The sequence below is a fragment of the Suillus subalutaceus genome (assembly GCF_016647625.1).
Source record: "Suillus subalutaceus strain FC151 chromosome Unknown DFJ58scaffold_23, whole genome shotgun sequence".
Taxonomy (NCBI): Eukaryota; Fungi; Basidiomycota; class Agaricomycetes; order Boletales; family Suillaceae; genus Suillus; species Suillus subalutaceus.
Genome location: NW_024540272.1, coordinates 403,332 through 417,561, shown reverse-complemented (window position 1 = coordinate 417,561; position 14,230 = coordinate 403,332). Strand labels below are relative to the sequence as shown.

At 48.2% G+C, this 14,230-nt stretch overlaps 4 protein-coding genes across 4 annotated transcripts; all 4 read left to right on the top strand.

Moving 5' to 3' along the window:
- The first annotated feature begins 1,994 nt into the window (after window positions 1-1,994).
- On the top strand, window positions 1,995-5,977 carry DFJ58DRAFT_774255 (fungal-specific transcription factor domain-containing protein). The gene is made up of 16 exons (XM_041389375.1): window positions 1,995-2,132; window positions 2,221-2,363; window positions 2,438-2,853; window positions 2,904-2,913; window positions 2,952-3,034; window positions 3,087-3,481; window positions 3,536-3,641; window positions 3,691-3,709; window positions 3,765-3,843; window positions 3,889-4,102; window positions 4,158-4,331; window positions 4,382-4,460; window positions 4,509-4,674; window positions 4,730-4,995; window positions 5,048-5,504; window positions 5,564-5,977. The coding sequence occupies exons 3-16, from the start codon at window positions 2,480-2,482 to the stop codon at window positions 5,743-5,745; spliced, it is 2,604 nt and encodes an 867-aa protein (XP_041246876.1). The 5' UTR covers window positions 1,995-2,132; window positions 2,221-2,363; window positions 2,438-2,479; the 3' UTR covers window positions 5,746-5,977.
- A 727-nt stretch (window positions 5,978-6,704) lies between these two features.
- Window positions 6,705-8,325, top strand: DFJ58DRAFT_839146 (uncharacterized protein; the record flags this gene model as incomplete). The annotated part of the gene is made up of 6 exons (XM_041392497.1): window positions 6,705-6,806; window positions 7,216-7,440; window positions 7,521-7,570; window positions 7,878-8,078; window positions 8,124-8,161; window positions 8,249-8,325. 6 exons carry the CDS (start codon window positions 6,705-6,707, stop codon window positions 8,323-8,325), a joined length of 693 nt encoding a protein of 230 aa, XP_041246875.1.
- A 1,536-nt stretch (window positions 8,326-9,861) lies between these two features.
- DFJ58DRAFT_774232 (uncharacterized protein) lies at window positions 9,862-10,965 on the top strand. Its single transcript, XM_041389374.1, has 3 exons — window positions 9,862-10,646; window positions 10,702-10,790; window positions 10,856-10,965. The coding sequence occupies exon 1, from the start codon at window positions 10,138-10,140 to the stop codon at window positions 10,585-10,587; it is 450 nt and encodes a 149-aa protein (XP_041246874.1). The 5' UTR covers window positions 9,862-10,137; the 3' UTR covers window positions 10,588-10,646; window positions 10,702-10,790; window positions 10,856-10,965.
- Window positions 10,966-13,112, top strand: DFJ58DRAFT_774230 (uncharacterized protein). The gene is made up of 2 exons (XM_041389373.1): window positions 10,966-12,476; window positions 12,555-13,112. The coding sequence occupies exons 1-2, from the start codon at window positions 11,397-11,399 to the stop codon at window positions 12,780-12,782; spliced, it is 1,308 nt and encodes a 435-aa protein (XP_041246873.1). The 5' UTR covers window positions 10,966-11,396; the 3' UTR covers window positions 12,783-13,112.
- The last annotated feature ends 1,118 nt before the right edge of the window (window positions 13,113-14,230 follow it).

Sequence of the window (14,230 nt, the reverse complement as noted above, 5' to 3'; positions counted from 1 at the left end):
TGTGTACATCTGCACAATAGTCGGCGTAATCGCCCTCCAACTACGAAAGACAGACAAGTCTATTCTTTTTTTAGTTCTTTGTTTCGTGGCGTCTGCCCGTCGCAACGAGTATTTTCATAAAGAACTCTGCGTGGATCATCGTGGACTTTGTTGCTTGAGTTGGGCAAGTTTCCTGAGAGATGTTGATGCTAAATAAGTCGTTCTGTATCGAGTGCTGGCTACCAACAAGGATTGTGGATAGTAGTTCATTCTGAAGGATTTATCTAACACACCGAGCCGCGAGAAAGAAATCTGTAATAAAGCAGGGAACGAGACATGAGTTAAGCGACTACGTGAAAAATGTCGACCACTACAGCTGGCTGTACCATCTTGCGATTGTGACCGTGCTGAGTTTAGATGCGGGACACAAGACCATACCAATCCAGGTGCCACCAATCATGTCTGATCTTTTGAATGTGGGTGAAACAGCGCCTAGGAAACTCGCAACGATGGCACATTGTCCAACAAGTACTTCTCACGAGTGAACATCATTTGCTCCCGCCCAAGCCAATGACGGCTGCTGGAGTCTCTCGGAGATCTCCAAGCTGGATTAAGTGCAGTACCTAGTTACATGAGTAACGACAGGGGAAGCATGTTCGCGAAGAGTAGACAAGACCAATGGGAGCACAGGCGCCCACGATATGATGACTGAATCTCTTGCTTAGAGTAGACGCTGTTGCCGATCCGAAAATAGGAGGATAAATAATTGCCCATGATGTCGATTGGAGAGCACATGGCGTAAGAGGATTGTCGTCTAGGTGAGTGAGTGCCTTGCAAACATAAGGGAGAATCGATCCACGAATGATGGTTGGTGCATAGCAATGCGACCGAGCGTTGATGCGGCCGCCGCCAGGCCGTCGAAGAGTGGTTTGACTGACCGAGAGACCAATGTGTCCACACTGGCGAATTGTCGATGCAATTCCAAAAGAAAGAATATCGAAGGCCAGGATTAACGTGTACCGATGTCGATTGGACTCGGTACGGAACAAAGTGTTCAGTCAAAGGAGCACCGACAAGTGATAGGAGCCAATCGTTGGGCTTCGAGCCATCGTCGACACGCGGTCGGCACGTGTAGACCTATCCAAAAAGGGACCCCGGCGGGATGTGGAGTACCAATCACCAGAGAAAAAAGTACCTGTAACAAAAAAAGAACTTCTCGATTTTGATTATTCGTGGTGAGAACGAGCAAGGCAACCTTGACTGAACTAGTAAAGGTGGGGACGGAACCCCGTTGAGAAAAAGGATGACTAGGCTTATTGTGATACAAAGGACGTGGAAACGTACATTCAATTGGCTTGGTTGCAGGGCAGGATAGGACAGGCGCCTGGCGTTTGTCCATGCCCAAGCTTAAACGAGTTGTTTACCGTCGAGGAACACTCTTCTGTCGTGCAGGCTGTGCTGTAATATACAAGCCATAAAGAATTGGCAAATGGGCACGTGCTACTACAAAGTGTCAACTCACGATACATATATTTAGCCCTGTCTTCGAGAAGCGACAGATTGATGGCAAGAATGTGCCAATAGTCCGAAGTTGTGAGTAAAGATTAGGACTACGTACAAATCTGTGGCATGTTACTCCAGTGTAGGTTGCGCGATAATGCGCTTTGTCGTCAGGGGAGCACCGACTGTAGGATATTCTGGAAGGAGGGTGGACATTGAGCGCTGAGCTACTTAATTTCCAAGCGCTGTCTATCTTTGTACATAGATAAAGAAGTCTAGACCCGACCAAGGTGGCAAGGTCTGAGGGGACGTCCGAGTTTGTGTACAGACTATTGCAGGTGTGACATTGTGCAACACAGCTATTCGAAGCCCTTGAGATCGTTCGCATTTATGACGGCCATTTGTGACCCTGGGATAGCTGCAGGCACCAAGCAGACGGAAGCAAGGAGCACGCGGATGGGATGCGGCTGCCTGAAGTTGATGATAATTGAAACTCCGAAGATGCGTTGAGGCGAAGAGGTCGCAGAGGGGTGACACAAGAGTGACACCGATGAAGACCCAAGAAGCGCTGAAATCTCTCATCAGATTCAGTGTTATTCGCGAATTGTCCTGGGGATTTTAATTCTACTTTCGACAGAAAAGTTTGAAGTTTTGTAAGTCAACGGTCTTGTCCTCTTTGCGTGGGTTACAGTCCTTTTAATTTTTTTTGACTTGATACTGAACAACTCCAAATTCATCTAGTACCCTAGTTTTTGGTTGGCTATTCGTTCCTTGTGTGGAACCGTGCCACTCCGCTTGAGAGTGTGAGCGCATAACAGCGTGAGCCAGTCTCCTAGGTGTTCTAGTATTGTCAGTTTCAGTTTCTGGTTTTAAAGTCTTACAAGGTATGCTCTCATCATATGTTATCTCCCTCGATATCATGCTTATGCCATTATCGCCCGTTCCGTGCTATCCGCAGTACTACCTCGACCCTTCCGCAAGGTTTGACTACATCATATCCATGCACCATCAGGATCACGCTATCCCTCAATCCACATGCCTCCTGCTCGTTCCCCTCAAATCGACCCAGCTTTATCGCTCTACCCCCCCTTACTACTCATATCAACAGCCTCAACAACACATCAACCACCACCTTACAGTTCCTCAGAACTTACCTTCACCATCATCACAAGGATCGGACACAATAGGTACACCCCCAAACGACAACCTGTCTTACTCACCTGGCAATTCAAACGGGAAGAGACCCTCCTCTTCCCTCGTCGGTGCGATGGGTGATAGCAGCAGGAAAAAGGCACGCTCAGAAGACAGCTTAGACGGGCACAGTCCTGCTCCTGACAAAGACGACTCGAAGCCAAAGACCACCAGGGGTTCACGGTAAGCTCACTCACTCAATTAGGTCGCATGAGCCGTAACATGCTGTTTAGCGCGTGTACGGTCTGTCGGCGTCTAAAAATGAATGTGTTGGTGCTGAGCAAGGCCCCCCTTGCCAACGCTGCATTAGTGGGAACCACGAGTGCATATTCGAGGAGTCCAATCGAGGCAAACGGTCCACCAAGTATGTTTCAATTTCATGTATCTTGCACCAATGGCCAACACTCAAAATAAAGTCCAAGAAAACACGAGCTCCTCACTCGCTCACTAAAGAAGATGGAGAAAACTCTGGACACTGTTCTAAAGTCTATCGGTAATCCGAGTATGGTCTCTGGCATGGTGTCAAGATCGCCCTCCCCGACAAGTCAAGCTGCACAAACTCGGGTGCTTCTGGAAACACCGTCGCCTCCTCCCCAGTCTGCCTATCCACCATCATCAAGTGCCAATGCCTCTGCTTCCCCAAAGCTTCATTCCCTTCCCGATAACTCGCTTAACCCCCTCGGGCTGCTTGCCGAGGCAAGCTTGGCAAACCGACGTGCCCAGGGCATCTCGTCCTCGTTCTCAGCGCGCCCAACGGATCCCGATCCTGACCACAAGTTGGGTGTGGCTAGTGATAATTATTTTAGGCCAGGTTCGTAGCCACTTTTTCGCACGTTGTTTATTTGGCAAATTGGCAACGTTCTAGGCCCGATGACAATACTCCCCTTGCGACGCTTGTATATCGAACGGCAGATTCAGCCCGAGATGCTGAGCTTTGTTAGCACCGAGCAAGTGGTCGCGCTATTTGATATGTGAGTATTGTGTGTCATACATCTTGACGCCGATCTGATCGGCTGCTAGCTTTTTTGACCATCTGAACGTCCGTACTACGTGCTATCACGCCATGTGGTGCCGTATCTAAATACTCTTTGTAGGTGCACTGTGAGCTCTTTGATAGAGAGTTCCACACGCCCTCGCTCGTTTGTTCCCGTTCGCCATTTTTACTGACAACCAGTAAGTTTACAACCCCTCATATGTGCGGCGATTTATCTTTCGCAGTTTGTGCGATATCATCGAAATTTTACACCCAGCGACCGGAACTTCACCAGCAACTTGCAGAACTTGCACAGAAGCTCGCGTTTAGTGTACCTGCCAAAGGTTATAAATCCCTTGAAATTGTTCAGGCATATCTCCTCCTCACTCTTTGGGGATGTGGTGCCGTAGAGCGCTATGAGTACGACAAGACATGGTTGTTACTGGGAATGGCCATTAGGTTTGTATTTCTTCATTCCGTTGACAGTTTGTGCTCAGTGACGTCTGCCATTCAGGATGGCGACAGACCTCAACCTGCATCGGAAGACAACGATGACCAGGCAAGATACACCAGAAGGTCGGGCTCGGGACAAGGAGGTCCACAATCGTGAGCGAACATGGTTGTTGTGCTTTGCCCTCGACAGAAGCGTGAGTTCTCAAATGGGAAAGCCTCACTCTATCAAAGAGGAGTAAGTTGGCATCATTTCTGTTTTTCATCTCTAATCATTGTATCTGCCAGCTTTGTGATCCGCAATGCACTGCAGTGGTTGAAGTCCCCCGTTGGACAACCAGGTGACACTGCTTTAGCAGCATACGTCGTGCGCATTCATTTATCGTGATCTTAATTTGATCTCATCCTTTACCAGGAATTACAGCGGATTGTATCCAGGAGCCTAGACTTCCTGTATTCGGGGACTAATACCCCGTCCGGTTTACAGACCGACTGCGATTACTTGATTATCATTAAAACTATCGAGACCCAGATACTTGCATGGCAGCATGAATGGACGGCTGCTCGACCTTTGCCAACCAGTAATTATACCTTTATTCAATGCAATCATCTATATCGTGCTTACCATTTGTTTAGACAATCAAGTCATGATGTCGCAATCTCAAACCGCGATGAAGTTTTACTTCCACTACTATATGTTAGTCGTGAATTCTTTTGGACTGCAGAACGCCATGGAGCGTTCGGCAGTGGATATCGGCCACTTCTTTTCGCGGTGTTATACCTCAGCCACGGCAGTGGCTATTGTCGCGCGAGACGAGCTTGCGCCGATGGGTATGCTGAAGTATTCGCCGGATTCGCATTTCGTATACATTTCTTACGCAGTACTACTCAGTTTACTCAAGGTACTTGATATCATCGTCCGCCACTTGTCATGATCCTCACATAGATCTCCAGCTTATCCGCCCGGAGTTCCAGCAGTTCATCGAGAACGAGCAGAACATCATCGACCTCGTCAAGGACGTTGCGAACGTCCTTGCAGATGTCGCCGTGAACTCTCATCATACCCCAGCGCTGTACAGCACATTCCTGCGGGCCCTGATCACCGCTCGCACAGATTCACCACAAGAGCCTGAAGAGGTGTCATCTGGGGACCAGTCTGATAGCATGAGCCATAGTGACATGGCTAACAACATGAACAATTCCGCGCTCTTCAGTGGTAATCCAGCGATGGGAACGAATGGCATCAATGGCATGAGCGATTATTCGTTCGCGAGTGAGATGGGTCCTGTTGCGGATATTACGACTTTCCCTCCCACTATGGCTGATATGCCATCTTCTGACGAACATATGGGTATGCTTTCTATGGAGAATATCCTGAGCAATGGATTTTGGGATAGTGTGTTGGTGCCTGGTAAGCATATATCAAGGAAATGTGCTTCCGGCTGGCTTTTCTGACGTATCTCAAAACAGGTTATTCAGACACCATGGAAGGCCTAAGCGGCGGCTTCGTGTTCGGGGCTGGGGGTAGTGGACTAATCACCCCCGGTTGGCTCCCCTCCCCCATCCCATCGGGCGAGAACACCCCAATGCGACATTCAACCATGGACTTCACCCAACAAAATTTAGTCTCTGTGTTCCAACAGAGAAAGTAATTATATAAAGCGTTTCATGTTCATGTCCATGTTTCACCTTTGTGTCATATATGTTGTTCTTGTTGTCGTTGTATTCAATTGTGTGGTCTACGTACAGTACACATCGGTCGTTTGTTATCATTGATTGATGGATCCCCTTCGTTGTGCTTTGTTTTATCACATTTTATTCCATCGAGACTTAATGTATTATATTTTTTTCAATGGGCACCAGTTCTTGATGTGCAATAATTAAGGCGATTGTCTATGGCGCTTCAAATTTATGTAAACCTAGTTTCTCCAGATCAAATTGCAAGACAGTCAAACGCCGTGGGACAATATTTTGTCCCAAGTCATCGTACAACTTCGGTTCAAGAATGCAAAGCGACTCAGTACTCAACAGTCGCCTTAGATCATGGCCGCGATGGTTCCAACGCTCCCACTGGCAGGCATCTCTAATGTCTTTCTACCCAACTCCAAATCATTGATGATGCACGCCGTTTCTGCGAGCGCCGAGTAAGGCATCAGGTCCCGATGTTTTTAACCAATTTTCATCACGGAAAGACGCCTTGGTCAGGCATACGCCTCATTGATGAGGCTCCCTGACATGGAGTCGCTTATCAGTGTACTTGTCAGTTGGGCAGAATACCGTGTGATGCTGCATGAGACCCTGGATCAACTGACAAGCTTGCGTAAACGATATCCGTCAAACGAGGTATAATCGGATGCTCCAGTAAATCGGCCGTTCTCTGTTGGAGTATTTGGCAATCTTACAGCACCAGCTGATGATGGGACAGAATGCAACGCAGTAACCTGGAACTATGACGTTCGCTTGTGTGCCAACACTGGCAGATGCAACAGCACACGAACATTTAATACTGGTGGACCTGGACCACTGTACTTGATTTCAGGTCCGTCTCGCCACGTTCAAGTTACGTCTTTAAGAACCTTGCTCATCGGATTATTTTTCAGCCACCGGCAAGATGCTCGACGTTCTATTGGCTCGATCGAAGTTCGTTCAGACAGTGTATGGAGGAAGGGCAGTGCTTGGGCAGTGCAGTTTGCACGTTGATGAGGACACACAAGTAAGTAATCCAATTGACGATCCATGAATGGTCAAGAATTGAAGCGAGCACGAAGATTGTCATGAAAGTTATTATCGAGCAGCTGAAAACATCAATATCTGCACAACACCAATGCCTTCTTCGTGGAACTTGGAACCAGCTCGACGTTGGGTCTCATAATCGTTCGCTTCGACAGTAGGCTGATTGCTCTGATTATTTCTCTTCCAGCGCGTAACTACCAAAAATCGAGGATGCGAACGACAATTTCAGATCTCCGAGTCGGTCTCCTAGGAACCCCACATGGCGAAGGTTGGGACTCCAGCCACGTGACCGACGCATCTTATTCAAATCTTATTCGCAAGATTTCAAATTGTATGTGCATATGAAATTCCGGAGCGAAAAATCCACCCACGGTACCTGCCGCTCTCAGTTTATATGTGACCCTGGGTTGGCCAAAAACATGAACAATCCTGCGTTCTTCGCTGGTAACCCAAAGATGGGAATCAATGGCATTGATGGCATGAGCCATTATTCATTCGCAAATGTGATGAATCCGGTTGTGGATATCTCGAGGTTCCTTCCCAATATGGTTGATATACGCCGTCTTTCGACGAACATATGGGGTGCTTTTTCTGGAGAACACCATGAGCAAAGGGTGTGTGTTGATACCTGGTAAGCGAATACCAAGCAGGCGTACCTCGATGGCCTTCCTGAAGTATCTCGTAGGTTGTTTAGACAACAGAAGGCTTATTTGGTACCTTCGTGTTCGGGGCTTCCAGGAGGCAGTGGGTTTATCACTTCCGGTTGCCTCCCTTCTCCCATGCCTCCCACGCAACGTCATAATCATCAACCATAGACTTTTAGCCATTGATATCTAGACCCCGCTTTCTAACAGCGCAAGAACTGAGTGATGGACGTGCTTCATGCCACCTGTTGTCACGTATGTTGTTTTTGCTGTCGTTTTACCGAAATATATTAGTCGTGTGTTCTAGGTCGCTGTTATGACGGAAGTTATTGTGGAGTATTTCCTTCCCCTTCACCACATTCTATGGAGACACGATGTGCTGACTAGAACCTCTATCCCCACTCCAGAGTCCAGGATGACCGAGGACTTTGCGAGTTTGACTGCAGAGATCTTCGCTTAGCGCAGGCAGTACATTTGCCAGAAGACGCAAGACCATGCAACGAGCTTCACCCGCAAGAGTTTCCCCTCTGCACTGAGAGCCTAGGATCAAGGTTTGGCAGGCTGCAACCTATGTTTGGCATATCTTACGGCATACCGTTCGAAGACTTGTAAGTACCTTGTCCCTACTTGGATATACCATAACCCTGAGATAGAATAGTGAAAGAGATGGAAGGCATCAATATCAAAAAGCGTGTGTAATCCCGTCACAGTAAGTACTGGAAACGGTCAGAACTTGCTACTCCCTGATCTCAACCTGATCTTTGAATCAGTATCACAGCCATCGATGTATGCAAAAGACCATTGCGGATGACTGGTTACATTTTGCAGTTTTCGGGCACAAAACAGACGTATTAGTCTCAAACGCGCATAGACCTCACAAAATATCATGCATCTCTACCTCATTAATAACTTGGTATTTTTTTTTTGGTTTGGCAAGTCTCTGGATTTTGGCACAATTAACCTCAGGACAACCGTGCGCACGAAGCAGAAAACATAATCACTAGGGTAACGTTGGCGAGTCTATCACAAACACTTCCCAAGAATAACGAGATTTGTCATTTTTTGAAGGCGCCCGACTCGCAAGATGCGTCCAAATGCGGAGTACTGCACTATACATGAACTGCGCGGCGCAAAACTGTCTTTCCTCATACATGATACTGACTCCATGCTTGCCAATCGGAGGTCCTACTTTTGATGAGTCTTATAATTCATATGGGCGTATTAATAATTACTGATGCGGCATGTCGTGTGTCCGACTTGAAGCAGATTCGTCGATGCTTTAGCAAATCCTCAGGGGGTGCCATGACAACGCGCGTATTCAGTACGAGTGAGTATGCGAAGTTGCTACCCGCTTGACGAATGCGGGTGGGCCCGTATACTCTTCGAATGTCATAGTATGTACTGTCTACATCGGGCGTTGCCCTCAGCAGACAATGAATTGGATTTTTTTAAAAATTCTGCGGATGTCGCCTCCCAATGATAGTGCGGGACTCTGCCGTAGGATGCGTTTAGCGGTCCAACCTGCGTTCTGGAGTCCCAGCGGACAGGATTGTTAAGCCCATCAGGTTGTGGCCTTGCGCCTCAGCAGGTTTCTTTTGCGGAACATGCACAGCGACTGCTACTCCAGGCACCGCGGATTTCCCAATCGGATTTGAACCGAAAGGAAGATATTAGCTGCCAGTTGTTTCCAGAAAGTGCTTTGAAGTGTCATAATAATAATTGTTGTTTGTCGATAACGATACAGTATTTAGATGTGCGCATGTAGGTAATGATAGGCGGCAGAGTTCATATGCGACTCACAAGAACGTGGGTGCTGGCCTTTCTTCATTCTGATACTGTTTAGCAACTTCACGGAGTTGTAAATTCAAGTTCTTCCAGGTCATTCTATCAGAAGTGCGAGGCAAGGCTGTAAATTCCTTCTGGTAAATTCTCAGAATGAGTCTGCGAATCGTTGGAGATATCTCACAAGGAAGGATAGCTTTCGAGCTCCATCTTTGCCTCGCTCGATACCACGAAGGCCAGTAGACTCCGTCGGGTCACTCACGCATCCCGGATCTCCATGCTGACATGGGACTTGATTCAGTCGATTCAAGGGAAACGTCACGCGTAGTATCCTCCTGGTCCCTGGCTGGAAAGATAACATCTACAAACCATCGCATGAATTCTGAGCCTCCGAGCAAATTTCGAGGCCACCTCTTCTGTCCACGCGTGCTCCTTGCTCAATATTTCCGCACTATGGCATTGTCACGTCTCATTGCATCTCATTTCGCGTACGCTGGTTAATTCACTGCAGTGAGTGAGAAATCACCAACGTGACGCCAATTTCAAGACTTCTTGGGCGTTATGATAATTATAACGTGCGCTTTGACTCTACGGGCCCTATGAACTCACAGAAGTGTGCTCATTCAAAAATGAACGCCGGCTTTGGCTGTAGTCTGGAGGGCTACACTTCCCTTTACATTTTATAGTTTCAAATAGTAACCCGTCAGTGTGAATGTTGTCAGCGAAGGGAAAGACAATCAAATTACATACCGTAGAGTGTTGCCGGGAAAATCCACTGTGGAGCATCGTCAACGAGGACAGGTAATTTGATGAACCCCTGTCTTTCAAGGTGGCTGTCTTCTGATTGTCATGGACTCGTGATGTTGACCTTCGCTATAAGAGCGTATGGCCACGCTGGTACAGTTCCTCCGCTGGGCGCATCCGTTGATCGGGACGATCATCAACATGTGTACTATTTCAAATGCCATGGGACTAAACTTGGTGCATAGACCGTCCATGAGGAAAAAATCTTGCTTCCAATACAGGTACAGGGGGACAGGGGGCCGGTTTATTGCACATGCCACTGACGGGCCTCGGGTTCATCCGCGACAACTCCTACAGCTTGTGCTCAAACTATGCCTACAACTGTGTCCAGCTGTGTCCCGAGTGAATTCTCCCTCCGAGTGGAGTTGCCCCATCGCAGGTCTCGGTCTCATCGGTACAAGCCATGGTGTGAAAATTCTTCCCCCCCTATTCTGGTCGCCATGCTGGGAGATATCGGAACGATCATGGGTGGAAGCATGTGAGTGCAAGGGAAAGAGAAGTGTTCTTTGGGTCTGTGTTTCATATTGGTAGTGATCATTGTAAGGCCATGTATGCCGTAAGATACTGATAGGCTGTATCCTGACGGTGTTCTTGGTAATGGCCAGTGATCGTAATCAGATTGGGAAGCCATTGTTCGATGCTTACGGCGGTCATCATTCTAACTCCTGATAACATGCCACAGCCTGTGCGGATATGATTCTGCTCTCACAGACTAAGGTCGACAGTTTGGGAATCTGAGTAGTAAAGAAAGGACAGATGCGTGTGTCAACTGAAGCCGCGGCTGCGGAACTAAACTTACAGAAGGATTGAAATCGAAAGTTGCACCTAGCCTTTGATTATGTCACCTCCAGTGCTCCCACAGCATCACTGAGAGTTTGCGCCTGCCAGGCACTTTCGCTTGCCAATGTCCTACTCTCCCTTTCTTAGAAAGCTGTGTGGATGAACTTGGGATGAACATACGTGGTAATTGTCTTGGCTGTGATCTGCCTCGATGCAAACACGTTTGTTGATACCAAACCCGACGAAAGCGTGATAATTTCCCGATAATCTGCAAATTTCTTACTGGATGGAACGGAAATAAGTCGCTTGCAGAAGTCTAATCATGGTGAGCAAATCTCTCGCAACCCAGCTGAGATAGCGAGATCCCAGCCCCTACTGGTCCTCATCGCTTCCCGTAACTGGCACGGGATCTGATGATTCAGTCAGGTTCGCAGCCTCATTATATAAAACCAGCGGCACCAGTAGTTTTTTCTTCCTTTTGCTTTGGTACTCATTAACTCGACCTCCTCTGCGCAGAGTTATCTGCAGGTTGGTGACACTTTGGAGGTGACGACCTTCTCATGACAGAGTACACATCTTCACCAGAGGCCGTCCAGGTCTTCAGAGACTCTCGGGAACGTACCGAACACTGGGTGCGTTCGCACTCACCATTGCATTCCCAGTTCTATTCCCCCGAAAGTCCCCCATCTGTCGTCAGTGACATAGATTTCGACGACTGTAGCTCAGACAACGGCAGTTCGCATTCTTTACCTCCGAAGATGATGTTGAGGTATGGGGATGGACGAGACGTTCCTATCTCGCACTGGCACTATGACAATGGTGGCTCTCATAAAGGAAGTAGTCATAGTTCCAGTTCTCATCCCCATCTTCAACACAGCCATCAACACCGTCCCCATGACCGCTCGAGATCTGCTGCTGATGCATGTCCTGCGCGGGGTCCTCGCCACTCCGAGTACGCAGGGTATCATCACTCCTCAACACGAAATGCACATCGTGTAGTCCCTGAAGATTTGGAACCTGAGGAAATACAGATCCTTCCCTCTGACCCACACGCCACTCCCTATGACTCAAGAAACGAAAAGTATCGGCCACGTAGAGCTTCAGAACCTTACCGGCCCGAACCCTTGCAATCCCCGCCCCACAAAAACGCTGTAGAAATCCCGGCAACACCCTTACCACGCCACGCTCCCAGCAATCACGGTACTGCTGCCCCGCCAGTCACCTACTCTCATTCACAACCCATTCCTCAACAATACGAGCAGCACCATCCCGCGCACTCGCATTCGCGAAATAGGCCTCCGCCTTCGATCGTATATGCACCCGGTTCTCACCACGCTACCGATCATTATGCTCCACCAACAATTGTGTATGCCCCAACTAAGGCACCAGGCATGACGTACACAGTGTCTGCGCCCACGGGCTCAGGGTTTCCGCAATACCCGCGTATCACTCCTGCCCCATACCCCACCGTCCATAGTCGTCTCGCGTCTATCCATGAAGAGGCACGGTATGGGATGAGAGGCCCCCTTCCAAGGGAAGATCGGCCGAGAGTGTCTGCTCCGATCAGCGAGGCTGACAGCTGCGGGTCGGGCAGCACCTACTACGTTATACCCACTCCTGGCCAGAAGGTGAAGGTTCTGGTAAGTCACCAGCGAAGTGCTTATCTCTCCTTGTAACTGTGTTCCATTTGGCTGACTTGTACTGTGTGGTTGTTTCAGCCCGGACCCGCGCCTTCCCTCTACACCGCCACGTCGACCACTAAATCGCCTTCGTCTCCCCAATCTAGCAGCACGGGATTCAAGAAACCGTTTTTCAGCAGGCTTTTCAGCTTTGCGTCTGATCTATCAAAAGGATCCAAAACCCCGAAGTTCTCCTCGAAGACCAAGTTACGACGACGCCATTCTTTAGACACGTCCACGGGCGGACATGTACGACACCGGTCGTGACATACCACCATGTTCTGGATGATGATTTTGAAAGGTTTTTGCATTGAACGCTCTACTGGTTTACATTTGTCTTGGTTGGAAAAACTTCGGATAGACTCTATGCACGAATATGCATTGCCACACATTGTACGACACTGACAGCACTGTAGCGCTAATTTTCCACTCATTTTTTTTTCTTTCTATTGACGTTTATGCTCGTATCGTAACCTCATTTCTCATCCTTCGATGTTCATGTAACTCCTACATGCCTTCTAGCAGGGTCACCGCAATAATGATCCTACATGCCTTTTAGCAGGGTCGCCGCAATAATGACATATCGTAACATTTGAATCTGACATCAACGTGATGCTGCAGAAGAACTCGTGGGTACACATGACATTCATTTATTTATAAACCAACTTCCGCCTCAATGAAGGTGGCACGAAGAAACCGTTAAATGAATTGCCAACTTGCAAACTTTCTTTGACATATCACTGGGCCACGACTAATGACCTTCCATCGCACCAAAATCACACCCCACCCTTTTTCACACTGAACGTGGATAGACTCTATCCAGTGCTTATTTTATAAGATCTGTCTGATCAGGATCCGATCGTGATCATGTGCGAGGGACATGAGGGGATATATGCTGTTAAATTTAATTGTTTCATGAAGGCCTAGATGGCGTTGACAAGGCTATCGTCGAGAAGCACTATTACAAGCATCGATGACGTTCGCCCTGAGGCTTCATAGATACCAGAGATGAATCATGACAGGTGGTGTGGATAAGCGATGTTTCCTCGGATGTTCGGAGCATTCGCTGCAAAAAAAAATCAAACCATGTAGGGATGAATAAATCCCTCCGAGTATGAGTGAGTTCAATGTGCGATTTGCCACAAGTGTGTTGGAGAGATAGAACCGGTCTGTCGAATGAGTGGGCCTCGGGGTGTTCGAGATAAGACGACGGTATACGGAGCAGCAAGTATGGGGAGGCCGTTGATGTCCGTAGTATGTGTATCTCACTTGCACCCAGATATGGTCGAGAAACTTGCTTGTTCCTCCATGCGGGACCCGGAATTTAGCGCTTGATACTCGTGCTGATCGCGGGGCGTTGAGCTGGAGGATTCAAAGTCGTCGAGGCCAATCGTAATGCATCCCACCTTAGGGGTTAAAATGGTTCTTCGAATCCGAAATAGTTAGGCACCTTGGTTTGGGTGGTGTAGCAACGTGCGGAACGTATGCAAACCAATCGGCAGTGCGAGACGTAGAACTCTTCGGCGTACCGCCTCGATCGAATCGTGAACAATCTTCGCAATGACTTGAGTTCCGAGCAAGTTCCGACTATATATAACGCAGTGCACGATGCTCAGGGGCTCTAGAACCAACCTGAATGGCTCTGTTCTGGACCACCCTAAAAAAACCGTGTTTGCTGGGGGATACGTATCATAAGGGTGGGGAAATACGAAGGA